Source organism: Hyperolius riggenbachi, chromosome 4 (genome assembly GCF_040937935.1).
Source record: "Hyperolius riggenbachi isolate aHypRig1 chromosome 4, aHypRig1.pri, whole genome shotgun sequence".
Taxonomy (NCBI): domain Eukaryota; kingdom Metazoa; phylum Chordata; class Amphibia; order Anura; family Hyperoliidae; genus Hyperolius; species Hyperolius riggenbachi.
The window spans coordinates 171,563,047-171,578,691 of record NC_090649.1 but is presented as its reverse complement, the minus strand read 5'-3'; the positions used below and the strand labels follow the sequence as shown (position 1 = coordinate 171,578,691).

General features: G+C 42.7%; 1 protein-coding gene across 6 annotated transcripts in view; it reads left to right on the top strand.

Moving 5' to 3' along the window:
• Positions 1-15,645, top strand: part of ZBBX (zinc finger B-box domain containing) — a 291,614-nt gene that overhangs the window by 228,975 nt on the left and 46,994 nt on the right. For 5 of the 6 annotated variants that reach the window (XM_068280953.1, XM_068280949.1, XM_068280950.1 and 2 more), the window contains one exon: positions 10,667-10,819. The exons of the other annotated variant lie outside the window; for it this stretch is intronic. In XM_068280953.1, coding sequence (XP_068137054.1) covers positions 10,667-10,819 — 153 coding nt within the window. The remainder of the gene's footprint in view (positions 1-10,666; positions 10,820-15,645) is intronic. 6 annotated transcript variants of the gene reach the window in all.

Sequence of the window (15,645 nt, the reverse complement as noted above, 5' to 3'; positions counted from 1 at the left end):
GCGGCGGCGATCAAGCTGTGCGCGCGGCTACCAAAGTGCTAGCTGCGTGCACGCCACTTTAAATGGCACAAATCGCCCCACCAGGGGCTGAGATATCTTCCTGCGCGGCATAGCCCGAGCTCAGCTCGGGCTTACCGCCAGGAAGGTTAAAAACCATGTTAAATATATTTATCATGCCCCTGTAATACTGAAAACTCAAACCACCTACTGGAGGGACCTGGACCGTGACTGGATTTACATGCACAAGAAGAATCGCACACCACTAGGGAGGTGCAGTACCAGAGCAGTAATCCACTAGCAATCCAAGAGGTCCACACACTCACTGTAGATCAAGTCCACTTTTATTCAAAAATAGTGATACATGGACTCAGATTTAATCTGAGAATAACTTTAATTGATCAATAGTTTTTTTTTAAGTAAATAGTTACAGTATGTTGTGTCCTTGTGAGAATCATGCAAGTTCAGTTGCTATTACTTCTGGAATATAAAGTAAATGCTGTCTCTTATAAAAGTAATAGTTAAAATCAGACTTTATGCAAAGACATTTCTTAATAATATTAAATTATTAAATGGCATATGGAGTAAGTTGATTGAATCACCAAAAACAGTGTGCAGAGACTCCGACAATCTGTTACATATGTCATCTGAATTATTTCTTACGTGTAATGCATATAAATATTGCAAACCAACAAAGAACGAGTATATCACTGTGTACGGGTTAAGAATAACCAGACACTTCTCTTAAAGGGGCAGTATGGCGAATTGACTGATAAAAAGATCATTCAATATAACCTTTTTCTAAGTGGAGCAATGTATTGAGCTTGTGTTGTTGTAGAATAAAAGTCAATTACAATAGTGCATTAGCCACATTCAGTGAAGAAGTGGCGTCGGGAGATAAACCTTACTGACACACAGTTAGCATATACCATTGTGGAGTAGGAGGCAGCCCTGTCAGCTGTTTGTATTTTTGTTATTCTTCCCCCCTTTGATGATCCCTGAGAGGATTCCTCCTATTTGTAACGGCACACTCGTGCAGTTTTACAGCTCATCAGAGCCGCTGTATGTCCCAGGACAGTGATTTACGGCTCTGATGAAAAAAATGCTGCCCGCTGAAACCCCCTTCAGAGATGCTGGCAAAACCATGCTGTGGAGACCAGCTCTCTGCTATTGTGCAGATTCCCAGGGGCTAGTTTTAGCAGGCACAAGTACTATAGCTGTGTCCTGCATTCTTTACATTCCTTCTAAACGGACGCACACAGTTTTTTTTTCTTTGTGAATTCTTTGCTTTCGGGCGAAGGTGGTAAGAGCCGTAAATCACTATCCTGAGGAGGCTCTGATGAGCTGTAAACTGCACGAGTGTGCCGTTACAAGTAGGAGCAATCCTCTCCGGGATCATCAAAGGGGGGAAGAATAACAAAAATACAAACAGCTGACAGGGCTGCCTCCTACTTCACAATGGTATATGCTAACTGTGCGTCAGTTAGGTTTATCTCCCGACGCCATTCCTTCACTGAATGGGGATAATGCACTATGGTAATTGACTTTTATTCTACAACAACACAAGCTCAATACATTGCTCCACTTAGAAAAAGGTTATATTGAATGATCGTATAATAAGTCAATTCAACATACTGCCCCTTTAACTGAACTTGGCTATTATTGTCCTGTTGTAAGTTAATAGCTTTAGAATATTAAATCATGGAAGATAGTTTACGGTATATTGTGACCTAGAGAAACCAAATGACAAATAAGGCTCACATGGATGAATTTAAAGTTATGCACATAGAGGATATAAAGGTGCATGCAACATGTAGACAAAGAAAGGGGGTTAATTGTGGAAGCAATGATGGGAAAGTTCTGTGTATCCTTTTACTTATGAGCTCAGTCATAGAATGCCAGTCTGCAGCTTCTAATGTTTGCTACTTGTTTTTCTGTATGAAGAGGTATGAAGGAGGAGAAAAAGATCATTTTACTATTATACCTTATATGAATATGCCATTGAATGTTGGTTACCAGGTCACAAAGCTGATATTTTAGATGTGTAGAGGGTGCAGAGAAAGATCACTACATTAGTAAGCGGCAAGGAGGACCTCAGTTACAAGAACAAGGCTAACTGGAGTAAATGTACTCACTCTTAAGAAGAGTGGATTAAAAGGAAGAGGGAGAGATCACTTTGTAAAAATATCCATTTAGCCCCCCGCTGATAATGTGGCAGGCAGTTGGTGTAAGCATCACAGTAGAAGAAGATATTCAACTTTTTTTTTAATATACCTGTTAAGGGCAACCTAGGGTTTTCAAGTAGCTATCTCCTAAAAAAAACAATAATTCAACCAAGGTAGCCACTATGATGTGGTGTGTCAAAGCAGGAAATGGAAAAGAAGAACTATGTGCACATATTTTCTAAATAACAATACTTACTGCAAACTATTGTTTTATAAGTCTCTGTTATGGAGTGTAGTTGTGTAGATCTCTGTTATTTTCAGTTTCCAGGTTTGAGATCATCATATTTATTTATATATATATATATATATATATATATATATATATATATATATATATATATATACAGTACAGACCAAAAGTTTGGACACACCTTATCATTCAAAGAGTTTTCTTTACTTTCATGACTATGAACATTGTACATTCACACTGAAGGCATCCAAACTATGAATTAACACATGTGGAAATATAGTACATAACCAAAAAGTGTGAAACAACTGAACATATGTCATATTCTAGGTTCTTCAAAGTTTCCACCTTTTGCTTTGATTACTGCTTTGCACACTCTTCTCTTGATGAGCTTCAAGAGGTAGTCACCTGAAATGGTCTTCACTTCACAGGTGTGCCCTGTCAGGTTTAATAAGTGGGATTTCTTGCCCTATAAATGGGGTTGGGACCATCAGTTGCGTTGTGGATACACAGCTGATAGTCCTACTGAATATACTGTTAGAATGTGTATTATGGCAAGAAAAAAGAGCTAAGTAAAGAAAACTGAGTGGCCATCATTACTTTAAGAAATGAAGGTCAGACAATCCGAAAAATTGGGAAAACGTTTAAAATGTCCCCAAGTGCAGTCTCAAAAACCATCAAACGCTACAAAGAAACTGGCTCACATGCGGACCGCCCCAGGAAAGGAAGACAAAGAGTCACCTCTGCTGCGGAGGATAAGTTCATCCGAGTCACCAGCCTCAGAAATCGCAGGTTAATAGCAGCTCAGATTAGAGACCAGGTCAATGCCACACAGAGTTCTAGCAGCAGACACATCTCTAAAACAACTGTTAAGAGGAGAGTGTGTGAATCAGGCCTTCATGGTAGAATATCTGCTACGAAACCACTGCTAAGGACAGGCAACAAGCAGAAGAGACTTGTTTGGGCTAAAGAACACAAGGAATGGACATTAGACCAGTGGAAATCTGTGCTTTGGTTTGATGAGTCCAAATGTGAGATTTTTGGTTCCAACCACCGTGTCTGAACGGATGGTCTCTACATGCCTGGTTCCCACCGTAAAGCATGGAGGAGGAGGTGTGATGGTGTGGGGGTGGTTTGCTGGTGACACTGCTGGGGATTTATTCAAAATTGAAGGCATACTGAACCAGCATGGCTACCACGGCATCTTGCAGCAGCATGCTATTCCATCCGGTTTGCGTTTAGTTGGACCATCAATAATTTTTAAACAGGACAATGACCCCAAACACACCTCCAGGCTGTGTAAGGGCTATTTGACCAGGAAGGAGAGTGATGGGGTGCTGCGCCAGATGACCTGGCCTCCACAGTCACCAGACCTGAACCCAATCGAGATGGTCTGGGGTGAGCTGGACCGCAGTGAAGGCAAAAGGGCCAACAAGTGCATCCCTGGGAACTCCTGCAAGACTGTTGGAAGACCATTTCAGGTGACTACCTCTTGAAGCTCATCAAGAGAATGCCAACATTGTGCAAAGCAGTAATCAAAGCAAAAGGTGGCTACTTTGAAGAACCTAGAATATGACATATTTTCAGTTGTTTCACACTTTTTGGTTATGTACTATACTTCCACATGTGTTAATTCATAGTTTGGATGCCTTCAGTGTGTATATATATATCATAGTGAACACACATGTACTGTATATATTTGTTAAACAGTGTGCACTGGTGATGGTGTCATCCACAACACTATATGGTCACTGATTTCTACACAATTCTTTAGCTTGGAATCAAATGTTCAGTACGTGATAAACATATTTTACAATAATTGTGTAGTTGCCATCAAGCTTGTTAAATGTACCTGTGCTGAATAAATGGCACATAAGGTCAAGCTGTGCTACCGTACAGAATCAGCTTGCAAAATGTATTATTTAATGATCCGTTAACATTGAAAAAACTTTTGATTTCAGTAAAAGCCATAGTGGTGTAGGCGTAGCCTCTAAATTATATATTGCTTGTTTTGTTTAGTTTTTAGCGTCGGCTAGAATAAAGTATGGAAGCATCACAGTTCAGGAACACGTTATGCATAATTCTGTACATTTCATTTAAGCAAATAACATTTACATGTCACGTCATTATGCTTGTTTATGTTATTGTCTTTTGTTAGTTTTGTGTCATAATATACATGTTTTATGTGCAGTTTTGGTGTTCATGTTTAAGCAAATGTCAATATTGGAAGGATACCAGCATACTGTATGGCGTTCTAGAATGTACTAAGTGGCAATTATTTGAATTTCATGGTTGACATTTTAACATTAATAGAACTGAACAAATCTGCTGGAGGGTGCTCATGTAGAGACTCAGTAAAGCCATACAATCCTCTCATAGCTAAATTATAGGAGATGTGTGTTCACAAAGGGAATTAAACACTTCTATGAGTATGTAGATGCAAGATGCAAAATAATTGTACACTGTTAAGGTGTTTCTGTGTTTTCCTTTGATGGCAGAAGGAAGGAATGTGTAATTATTTCCTGATGTAGGGTATGTTTGTTAACATGTGTACTGTATATTACAGTTGAAGTGGCAAGTGGTTAAAAGAGAGATGTAATTATGTAACTCTTATGTTAATGCAGCAAATCTTGATTCATGTGTGTTCATGTGTGACTCAGCTTTCAAGTCTGTGTCAAAGGTTTAGATTTGAAGTCAAAGAAACACGCGCCCCGTATATCTAGTATCAAGTATATACTGTATATATTAAAAAAATATGTATATATATATATATATATATATTAGGAGTAAATGGATTTTACCTCCTTTAAAGGGACACTTAAGTCAAACCAAAAAAATGAGTTTTACTCACCTAGGGCTTCCAATAGCCCCCTGCAGCTGTCCGGTGCCCTCACCGTCTCCCTCTGATCCTCCTGGCTCCGCCGGCAGCCACTTCCTGTTTCGGTGACAGGAGCTGAAGGGCTAGGGACGCAAGTGATTCTTCGCGTTCCCAGACACATTAGCACCCTCTATGCTGCTATATGGTATATGATATATGCTATAGCAGCATAGATGGCGCTATTGTGGCCAGGAACGCGAAGAATCACTCGCGTCCCCAGCCTGTCAGCTCCTGTCACCGAAACAGGAAGTGGCTGCCGGCGGGGCCAGGAGGATCGGAGGGAGACGGCGAGGGCACCGGACAGCTGCAGGGGGCTATTGGAAGCCCCAGGTGAGTAAAACTAATTTTTTTTGTTTGACTTAAGTGTCCCTTTAAGGACAAACCACAAAGGTAAGTATAGGTAAGTTGTATTCCTGTACATAAGACAACGTGTTTCACAGGTGCTGTTTTACTTTTTTAAGGGCAACCTAGGGTTTTCAAGTAGCTATCACCTAAAAGACAATAATTCAACCAAGGCAGCCACTTATGATGTGGTGTGTCAAAGCAGGAAAAGGACAAACCACAAAGGTAAGTATACGTAAGTTTTATTCATGCACATAAGACAACATGTTTCACAGGTCCTGGCCCGCTTCCTCAGGTCATTTCAAAACAATAACAACAACAAATAACATTTGTAAAGCACTTTTCTCCCATGGGACTCAAAGCGCATAAGCATGGCTCCGACCATCATGGTACAGAGCAAGAATTTTATAAGTCCGGAAATGCCAGGCTAAACAGGTGGCTTTTCAGTCTGGATTTGAATAGCTCCAGGGATGGTGCTGTCTTTACTGGGTGTGGCAGGGAGTTCCAAAGAGTAGGGGCAGCATGACAGAAGGCTCTATCTCCAGATGTTTTAGGTGCACTCTGGGAGTGACCAAGTTTATAGAACTTGCTGATCTGAGGTTGTGAGAGGTGTGGTGCAGCTTCAGCAGGTCCTTCATGTATCCAGGGCCCAGATTGTGCAGGGATTTGAATGTCAGCAGTCCTATCTTGAAGAGTATTCTCCATTCTACTGGTAGCCAGTGCAGTGAGCGAAGGATCGGTGTAACGTGACAGTGGCGAGGCTGGTTTGTTAGCAATCTGGCAGCAGCATTCTGCACCAATTGCAGGCGACGCAGGTCCTTTTTGGGGAGGCCAGCATAAAGGGCATTGCAGTAGTCCAGCCGTGATGTGATGAAGGCGTGGACTAGGGTTGGAAGATCCTCTGGGGGAATCAGATGTTTAATCTTTGCAATGTTCTTCAGATGAAAGAAGGATTTGGTTTCTGAAACTCAATTCCCCATCGATTAGTACTACTTATGCAGGATTTCATGGTCAACTGTATCAAAAGCCGCTCAGGGATCCAACAGGATTAGGATGCCATGAGCAGGTCGTTGCAGACTTGGATGAGGGCTGTTTCACAGCTGTGGTGTTTCTTAAAGCCAGATTGTAGAGGGTCCAGGATGTTGTTTACTGACAGCCTGGTTTCAAGTTGCCGATAGACAGCCTTTTCAATAACTTTACCTAAGTAGGGGAGGTTGGAGACAGGTCTGTAGCTGCTCATAGCATCTGGATCCATGGAAGGTTTTTTAAGAAGGGGCTTGATGATTCCTTCTTTTAGAGAGGTAGGAAACCTCCCTGCTTGCAGAGAGCAATTTACTATTTTGTGAAATGCTGGACCAAGCAGGTCAGGGCATTTCAGCATATGTTTAGTTGGTCCAGGGTCCAGGTCGCAGGTTGTCTGGCGGAGGCGACGGAGGATGTCTGAGATCTCTTCCTCACTAATACTTTTGAAGTCAGTCCAGGTTGTTTTTGCCACTATTTCCAGTAGTTGAATAAGTCTTAGGTGCTGTGGACTGAATGAGACACCGAATAGAGGATACTTTGTCAGCAAAGTAGCAAGCAAATTTTTTGCATAGCTCCTTTGAGGGAGTTATAGTAGGTTTTAGACAGGATGGGTTACATAGTCTATCAACTGTGCAAAATAGTTGGGCTGGCCTGTTGGCGGCCTTTGCGATCTCCTGTGATAGGTAGGAGGATTTTTTCTTGGTGATCGCGTCTTGGTAGCTTTCCAGGTGAGAGACAAGGGTGTGTTTATCTTTTGAATTCGGAGTTTTTCGCCACTTCCTTTCTAGTCTGCGCGCTTCTTTCTTTAGGTTCTTTAGTAAGCTGTCAAACCACCGTGCATGGTGAAGTGGTGTAGACCGTTTAATGCGAACTGGAGCAAGGGTGTCATAGGCAGATGACACTGCATGGTTGTACATCAGGACCATGGAGTCTGGGTCTGCGCAATGATTGGTTAATGCGTCGAAGTTGAGGGTATTCTGAACGTGCTGGGGTGAGACATCTTTCAGAGAACGGTATTTTATGAGTTCTTTCCCTCTGTGTTTTTATCGCTGGAGCTGTCAGAGAGAAGTGGATGGCGTGGTGGTCTGACCATACCACTGGGTTTATATCCATGTGTGATATTAAAAGTCCGGAATGAAATATAAGATCCAGGGTGTGCCCTTTCTTGTGGGTGGGGAGGTTGACAGCCTGAGAGAAACCCACTTCATTCATTATGAGAAGTAGTTCACTTCCTAGGCGGGAGTCATGATCATCCACCCTTGCATTGAAGTCTCCCAGGATGATCCATCTGGGGTGTTCCACTGTTAGGCAGGATAAGAGTTCAGATATTTCCGTAAGAAAGGCTGGACCATTTTTTGGGGGGCGGTATATGAGCAATATGTTGATGTTTACTTCTGATGTTTACTTCTGCTGACAGTTGGGCTGCAAGACATTCAAAGGTTTCAGTGGGGCCTATGGGCAGGGGCCTTATGTTCAAAGAGGATCTGAAGCATATGGCAACCCCCCCACCCTTGCGGATTTGTCTCTCACAGTGCAAGACTGAATAATTGGTCGGCAAAAGTGCCTTGTTAGCAGTAAACATGGACATGAGCGCCTGTTTTCTTGGATTTGAAGTCAGCTCCTTTGTGTTTGAATACCTGTGTCCCTTGACCAACAGCTAATTACACCATACAATTGTTGTATGTTGGTTGGGCTTGGTGTGTCCACCATATGCTTATTTCCCCCTGAGCCTTCTGGATACTTTTTGTCTCTTTAGGAAGCTGATAGTGCATGTTTTCTGTATATGGCATTGCACTGTTCTCGTCATCTGTTGCTTTATATTTTTGTATTCAATTTGTGTCCTGAATCTTGCCCAGTTCTGCTGACTTATTTACTTATCTCCTGTATTTATTATGCAGGGGTTAAGTATATTTGGCAATTCCTATTACTCTCCCAGTAGGCTTTTGTTCATACCACACTCTAAAGTTGGGGCCATCTCTGCTAGAATCTAGCCCCGATCCTCCCCAATGCATTGCCAAGACATCCGGCTAAGCTCATTGTACTCCTCCTTACCCTTCCACCCTGTCATGCACTGTGTGTTGTCCCTGCTCCATAGCAACAGAGCTCTACAACTGCTGCTGAAAGGTTCAAGCCCCGATCCTTGCAGGTGACAATAATTATGCATGTGTGTGCACCTTAAAGTGGATCTGAACTCTTGCACAGGACAGAAGGAGAACATATAGAAATGTAAGTATTTATTGAATTTTGCCTGTTTAATTATCCCTCATCTATGACCAAGCACAAGTTGTAATGTGATCCCTCAGCTGTGTCAGCTGACTACCATGGCAGATATCTAATTGGTTAGTGCAGGATGTTAGCAATATGTCTACTTCCATGAAAGCAGGAAGTAGAAAAACTACAGATTTATTGCAGGATTTGTATCAGCTGTAACAAAGAAATGTTATTCTTTAAAGGTTATTATGCTGTTGCCAGGGGCGTAACTATAATTCATGGACCCCCCAGCAAAACTTTGATGGTGACCCTTAATGTTCACACCCTTTGCCTTGCCTACCCCCGATGACCATCACAGCCTTGGAGCCCATCTTGCAAGGCTAATAAAACAAGTGTGGCCATCATAATCTTCATAACTATAACAAGCGTAGCCACAAAAACACCTGATCTGGAGGACGGACTCCTATATCTGTGTATCTGTGGGAGTGAAGTTGTAGTTGGGGCTCCCTTACAACTCAGCCCCTCCCCCCTGCTCCCCTGTCAGGGGCGTAACCAGAAATCACTGGCCCCCCCCTGAAACATTTTTAATGCCCTCCCCAGCTGTCGTTGCTGGAGGGAGGAGCACTGATGGTAGCCTGAGGTGAGGGTGGGGAGAGTTGGACCCCCTCACCGCTTCTGTTTGTGCCTGCTGCTTCCCCTTCCTTTGCTGTGCCCCCCCTGCCCCTAAAAATGGCCCTGGAGAGCCCAAGTGCCAGGGGCCCCCAACAGGTTTCTCCCCATAAGGGCCCCCCTGCGGCTGCATCCCTTGCAGGGGCTATTGTTACACCCCTGTCCCCTGTAGTTACGCCCCTGGCTGTTGCATATCTTTTAGAGCAGGGAGGAAGTTCTGAGTTCAGGTTTAATTCACGCTTGGTCTGCTTTACTGTACCATCTCTTTCCTTGTATAGTATGGGCTCACCATGTTACCTGTTAGCATTCATTTTCATATGACTGGCAGATGGCAGACAGAGGTGTTAAATTGTATCTAAACTTCTGTAAAGAAGAAAACAAATTCCCTTTAGTACAAATAAATATATTGCAAGCATTGCTCTGTCTTTTCTTGTGAGAAAGAATGCTGCAGCAAAACCAACAAAATAAAATGACAGCAGGCAAGCTGAAAACAGTGGTGTGCTGAGCAGAGATAAAGCAGCTGCACAGAAAGAATTATGGGTAAAGAGAAATATGGGGTCTCCTTTTAACTTAACAAAACCCGATTTGTTGCTCTTATGGCGTGCATACACGGCTCATTTTATGCGGCGGATCGAGCCGCTCGCCCCCGCCGGCGCTTCCTTATCACCGCTCAATTCCCTGCCATTGTTCGCCGGCGGGAATCGAGCGGTCGCGGGTCGAGCGGCATGATCGGGCCAGCTGAATATTATCAGCTGCCCGGATCAGCTGGTCGATACACGGTACAGAAACGTACCGTGTATCCCCAGCATAAGTAAGGCTCCATTTTTGCTACAGGTTTACTGCCACTCTTGCTAATAAATTTCCATTACGCTTTAATGTGACTGTACATTGGTCAGTTTAGGTAGATCTGAACACTTTAATTGAACTGGCTTGAGAAAAAGAAATGAGAATGACAGCCCTGCCTTATTGAAAAATAAGTTCGCAAAATGGAATCTCCACTTTAAAGAAAATAAGTTTATTAATATTACAGACACTTCTTTTTACCTTTGATGGACTATATCAATGTCTTTTATAATGCAAAAATGCCTCAGTGTACTGATAAAGATGCACACATTTTGTTTTGTTGAAATTCAGGAGACGATGACTTCTGGAGACCAGAAAGTAGCTTAAGCAACTTTGCTGATAACATTGTTGTTCAAGATATTGTAGCAAAGGCTCAGGCTGAACACAGAAGCCATATGATAGACCAGAATGCCACTCCAAGATATTTCTATCAAACAGTGAATGGTAAGTACTGATACAGCACAATGCTCGGATAAACAGTTTGAGCTAGGATAAACGTGTTGCTAGTTGAGCCCAGAAAAATGCAAACATTAAAAAATAAACAATAATATAAAAAGAATGTAAGACATAAGTAACTTATCTTCTGAGATATCAATGGCTTTTGTGGCCTCAGCTCGGCCTTGGTCCGCCCCCAGCTTGGTAGCCATGATGGCCAAACTAGGGGCAGGTCATGGTTAACATAGGTGGGGGTGGCCATAGAGCTCTGGACTTCTTCAGAGAGCCTTCAAGCAAAAATGTTAATTGCAGTTTTGACGACATGGGTAGGGTTTAAGAATATATGGGAATTACTGGCACAGGTACACATTAAATTGATTACTTAGCACGCTGGAGGTGCTCTTTAAAGGATGCATCTTCTTTTAGGAAAAACCTTTTTCCACAATTTGATATTCCAGGCTAGGTATTGGGGCATTTTCTAGAAAGTGTTTTTGTATCAATATAAGTGAGCCAGTGTAGTGCATCTCTCCTGAATGCCCTGATACCATAGCTAATGTGTCTAGTATGTTCGAGCCATGGGGTCTGCTACTTTATGATTTAGACCTTGCTATTGCTACATCCAGTGAACTGAATCAGCTGCTTCTCTGTATATTTAAACAAAGCACTTACAGAGTACTTTCAGGGCACAAACACCTCGCACAGCAACATATATTTATGGTAACAACCCCCCAAAAAATATAATCAGATTGTGTGCACACCCGAAAAGGGCATGGTAAATATTACAACTAAGGGACCTTGTTCATTGATTCTGTTATGCGAATGCGGTTAACTAGCCACACAGCATCACTTCCACTGGCAGCCGCATCACTTCCGCATCTCCCGATGCGAAAGTGAATTGAGGAGATGGGACGCGGCTGCTGGCGCATACGGCAGTGCGAGAATCTGCAGCATGCTGCAGATTCTCGGCTCGCTTGGCACAACATGCACACTACGGAAATGATTCCATTGCCATGCATGTGTTTCAGGACACCCGTGGTGCGATGCGGCTATGTAGCCACATTGCACCGCATCTAATGGAAACAGCCCATTATAGCACCTGGTATTTTAGTCCCAATGACAGAGTGTCAAGATCACTTTTCCTCAGCAGGATCTAAGAAAGGTGTCTATGGCCTGAATAACAGGAAGTCAAGTGTTAGTTGACATATAAGCTATCCCACCTAATAAAATACAAGTGTCCCTGCATCCCATGTCCCTGTGTCAGTGCTTTTACGCCACTGCGCATGTCCTGCACTGACACAGCCACTGGGACAGTATGCAGGATGGGCCAGGAGGCAGGCCGGTCGGCCGGCTGAGCGGGCGGGTATGTGTGCGCGCGCAGCAGGCAGTGACAGACCTAGGAGCCCGTTTTCAAACGGGCTTAGGTCACTAGTACAGTATATTAAAGTTGGTTATGTAGTGAATCCAAAGCATTGTCTATGGCCTAACAATTCTTCCATAGATTCTTCACTTTTGACTTGCGATCATTCGATCAGATTTATTTACAGTCAAATCTGTACAAAAAAAACATGCAGTATGTGTAGAACATCTATGGTCAATTGGAATGCAGCATTTTGTTGAGCGGAATGTTAGTTACATGGTAGTTACGCACGTACGATATAGTAATATTACCGTGCGCTTTGTAATATTACCGCAACTGTGTATGCGTGGTAATATAAACACAATTTGATGAATCAACCTCTATCTGCCTAAAGATGTATAAATGCTACAAAAAAATTGAAACTGCCACGGCAGTTTCTTTACGACAATACCACCCATTCAGCACTGCATCAACACACATTTGACTGCCGTTTGCCATGTGAAACAGTGCCAGTAAACCCCAGTTTTGGCAGGCATTATACTGTTAATGCAAACATTGATGAACAGTGTCTATGACCTAGTCCTCATATAGTAGACTGGTCCTCGTTGACCCATCACTTGCAGACTAAAGATTTACTACAAGAAGATTTATGCATGCTCAACACCAAGCTTAACCTTTACAAGTCTGGCTGTGCAAATCTGGCTAAATTGGCTTACCATGAGGCATTGCTCATGCAAAAATGCATTTGCTTTCGCATGCCAAACTTTGCAGGGTCAAAAAATAATACCGCGAAGCGGATGCCCTGTGGGAATTAGTTTATGCTACATAGCACTATCGTCTGCGCCACCCAGCCTCCCCCTTCGGGGTAACACTGTGGTCCCTAGGCAGTGAGAGAGCCTGGGGCCCCGCAGTCCCCCCGGTTGTATGGGGGCATTGGGAAGCCTCCCCGTGGTGCTCCTGGATAGTGCTATGTAGCATGAACTAATTCCTGCAGGGCAACTGCTTCGCGGTATTAGTTTTTGACCCTGCAAAGTTTGGCATGCGAAAGCAAATGCATTTTTGAATGAGCAATGCCTCATGATAAGCCAATTTAGTCAGATTTGCACAGCCAGACTTGGGTTAAGCTTGGTGTTGAGCACGCATAAATTTTCTTGTAGTAAAGACTAAAGTTTTATACTGATGGAAACTTTACCATGTACCTGTTTATCTACTGTATCTAGTTCCAGTCCGTCTTTACTTTTATTCAGGTTACATTCTCCTCTGATGTAATGTATTCATTTGGTTTCCAGCAAAGTTAGGAATGTTTTGCTTTGTAAAATTATTGTTTTGTTTCATACCTGCAACAGTTATTGCAGAACTAATTACGTTTCATATCCCCATAAAAGTTACAACTTTAAAATGAATATTTATAAGGAACTGTGATGAATCCTCGGCGTGGTTTATAGGCTCCATAAGTTCCATTTCAAGGCTGACCTTTGAAAATACTCAAAGTATAATCATTTTTATACTATTTCTGGCTGTATACAAAGAGCTGCAGCAGCACCAGTTCATACGTAATTAGGCCTGCAGCAGAACCTAATCATTTTTATGTATTTGTTTTGATGTAGAAAAACACCCCACCAATTCCTTAGGCTAAATGAAAAAACTCACATCCGCTCTCTTGCATTACTTTACTGTACAGAAACATTTCTCAGAGATTACTTAGTGTATTTAAAGGTGCAGTCTGGAGATCTAAACAGATTATAGTTAATAAAATAAATAATGTGCACAAGAGTAGAGATGAGCGTAATGACCTAATTACGATTTCGCGAAATTTCGCGTAATTAGTGTAATTACGATTATGGCCGTAAGTACATAATCGTAATGAAGAATGATTTCGCGAAATTTCGCGCAAGCGTAATTTTCGCGTAATTTTCGCATTACAGTCGTATCATGCTGTAATTTCGCATTAAACGCTACCGTAATTTCGCGTTAAACCGTAACGCTCCGTATAATATAAAAAAGCCGCCGACTTTAAGGGTTAATAGCAAAGCCCCCTTAAATGCTAAGAGCCTCAAATTTGGAGAATATATTAAGGAGATCAGGAGGAATAAGAGGAAAAAATTTTTTTTCAAAAAGACCTTATAGTTTTTGAGAAAATCCATGTTACAGTTTCAAAGGAAAAATGTAAACATTTAAAAACCCGCCGACTTTAACGGTTAATAGCAAAGCCTGCTTAAAGTTTAGGAACACCAAATTCCCAGGGTATATTAAGGGGATCAGTGGGAATAAGAGGAAAATTTTTTTTTTCAAAAAGACCTTATAGTTTTTGAGAAAATCGATTTTTAAGTTTCAAGGGCGAAAATGTCTTTTAAATGCGGAAAATGTCAGTTTTTTTTGCACAGGTAACAATAGTGTATTATTTTCATAGATTCCCCCAAGTGGGAAGAGTTTTACTTACTTCGTTCTGAGTGTGGGAAATATAAAAAAAAAACGACGTGGGGTCCCCCCTCCCAGACCTCTTTAACCCCTTGTCCCCCATGCAGGCTGGGATAGCCAGAATGCGGAGCACCGGCCGCGTGGGGCTCCGCACCCTGACTATACCAGCCCGCATGGTCCATGGATTGGGGGGTCTCGGAAGGGGAGGGGCAGCCAAGCTTTCCCCTCCCCCTCCAAGCCCTTGTCCAATCCAAGGACAAGGGGCTCTTCTCCACCTCCGATGGGCGGTGTAGGTGGAGGCTGCGATTTCCTGGGGGGGAGGTTCATGGTGGAATCTGGGAGTCCCCTTTAAAAAGGGGTCCCCCAGATGCGCACCCCCCCTCCCAGGAGAAATGAGTATAGAGGTACTTGTACCCCTTACCCATTTCCTTTAAGAGTTAAAGTAAATAAACACACAGACACTTAGAAAAAGTATTTTAATTGAACAAAAAACATAACCACGAAAAAAGTCCTTTAATATTCTTAATTAACCATTAATACTTACCTGTCCCTTTAAATAAATGATCCCTCGCAATATCCTTGGAAATGTTCTATCAGTTACAATGTAACAAAGTTATTACAATGTAACAACTTTGTTACATTGTAACTACGCCGCACCCGACGTCACTCACCGCCGCCGCCGCATCTGTGCTGCAGGACCCGACAGAGCTCTGAGCTATAGCTCAGAGCTCTCTAAGCATCTTTGTATTTGGGCTCCAAGGAGCCCCATTGGTCCTTAGCAGACCAATGGGGTTCCTTTAAATCAGAAGGAACCCCATTGGTCTGCTAAGGACCAATGGGGCTCCTTGGAGCCCAAATACAAAGATGCTTAGAGAGCTCTGAGCTATAGCTCAGAGCTCTGTCGGGTCCTGCAGCACAGACGCGGCGGCGGCGGTGAGTGACGTCGGGTGCGGCGTAGTTACAATGTAACAAAGTTGTTACATTGTAATAACTTTGTTACATTGTAACTGATAGAACATTTCCGAGGATATTGCGAGGGATCATTTATTTAAAGGGACAG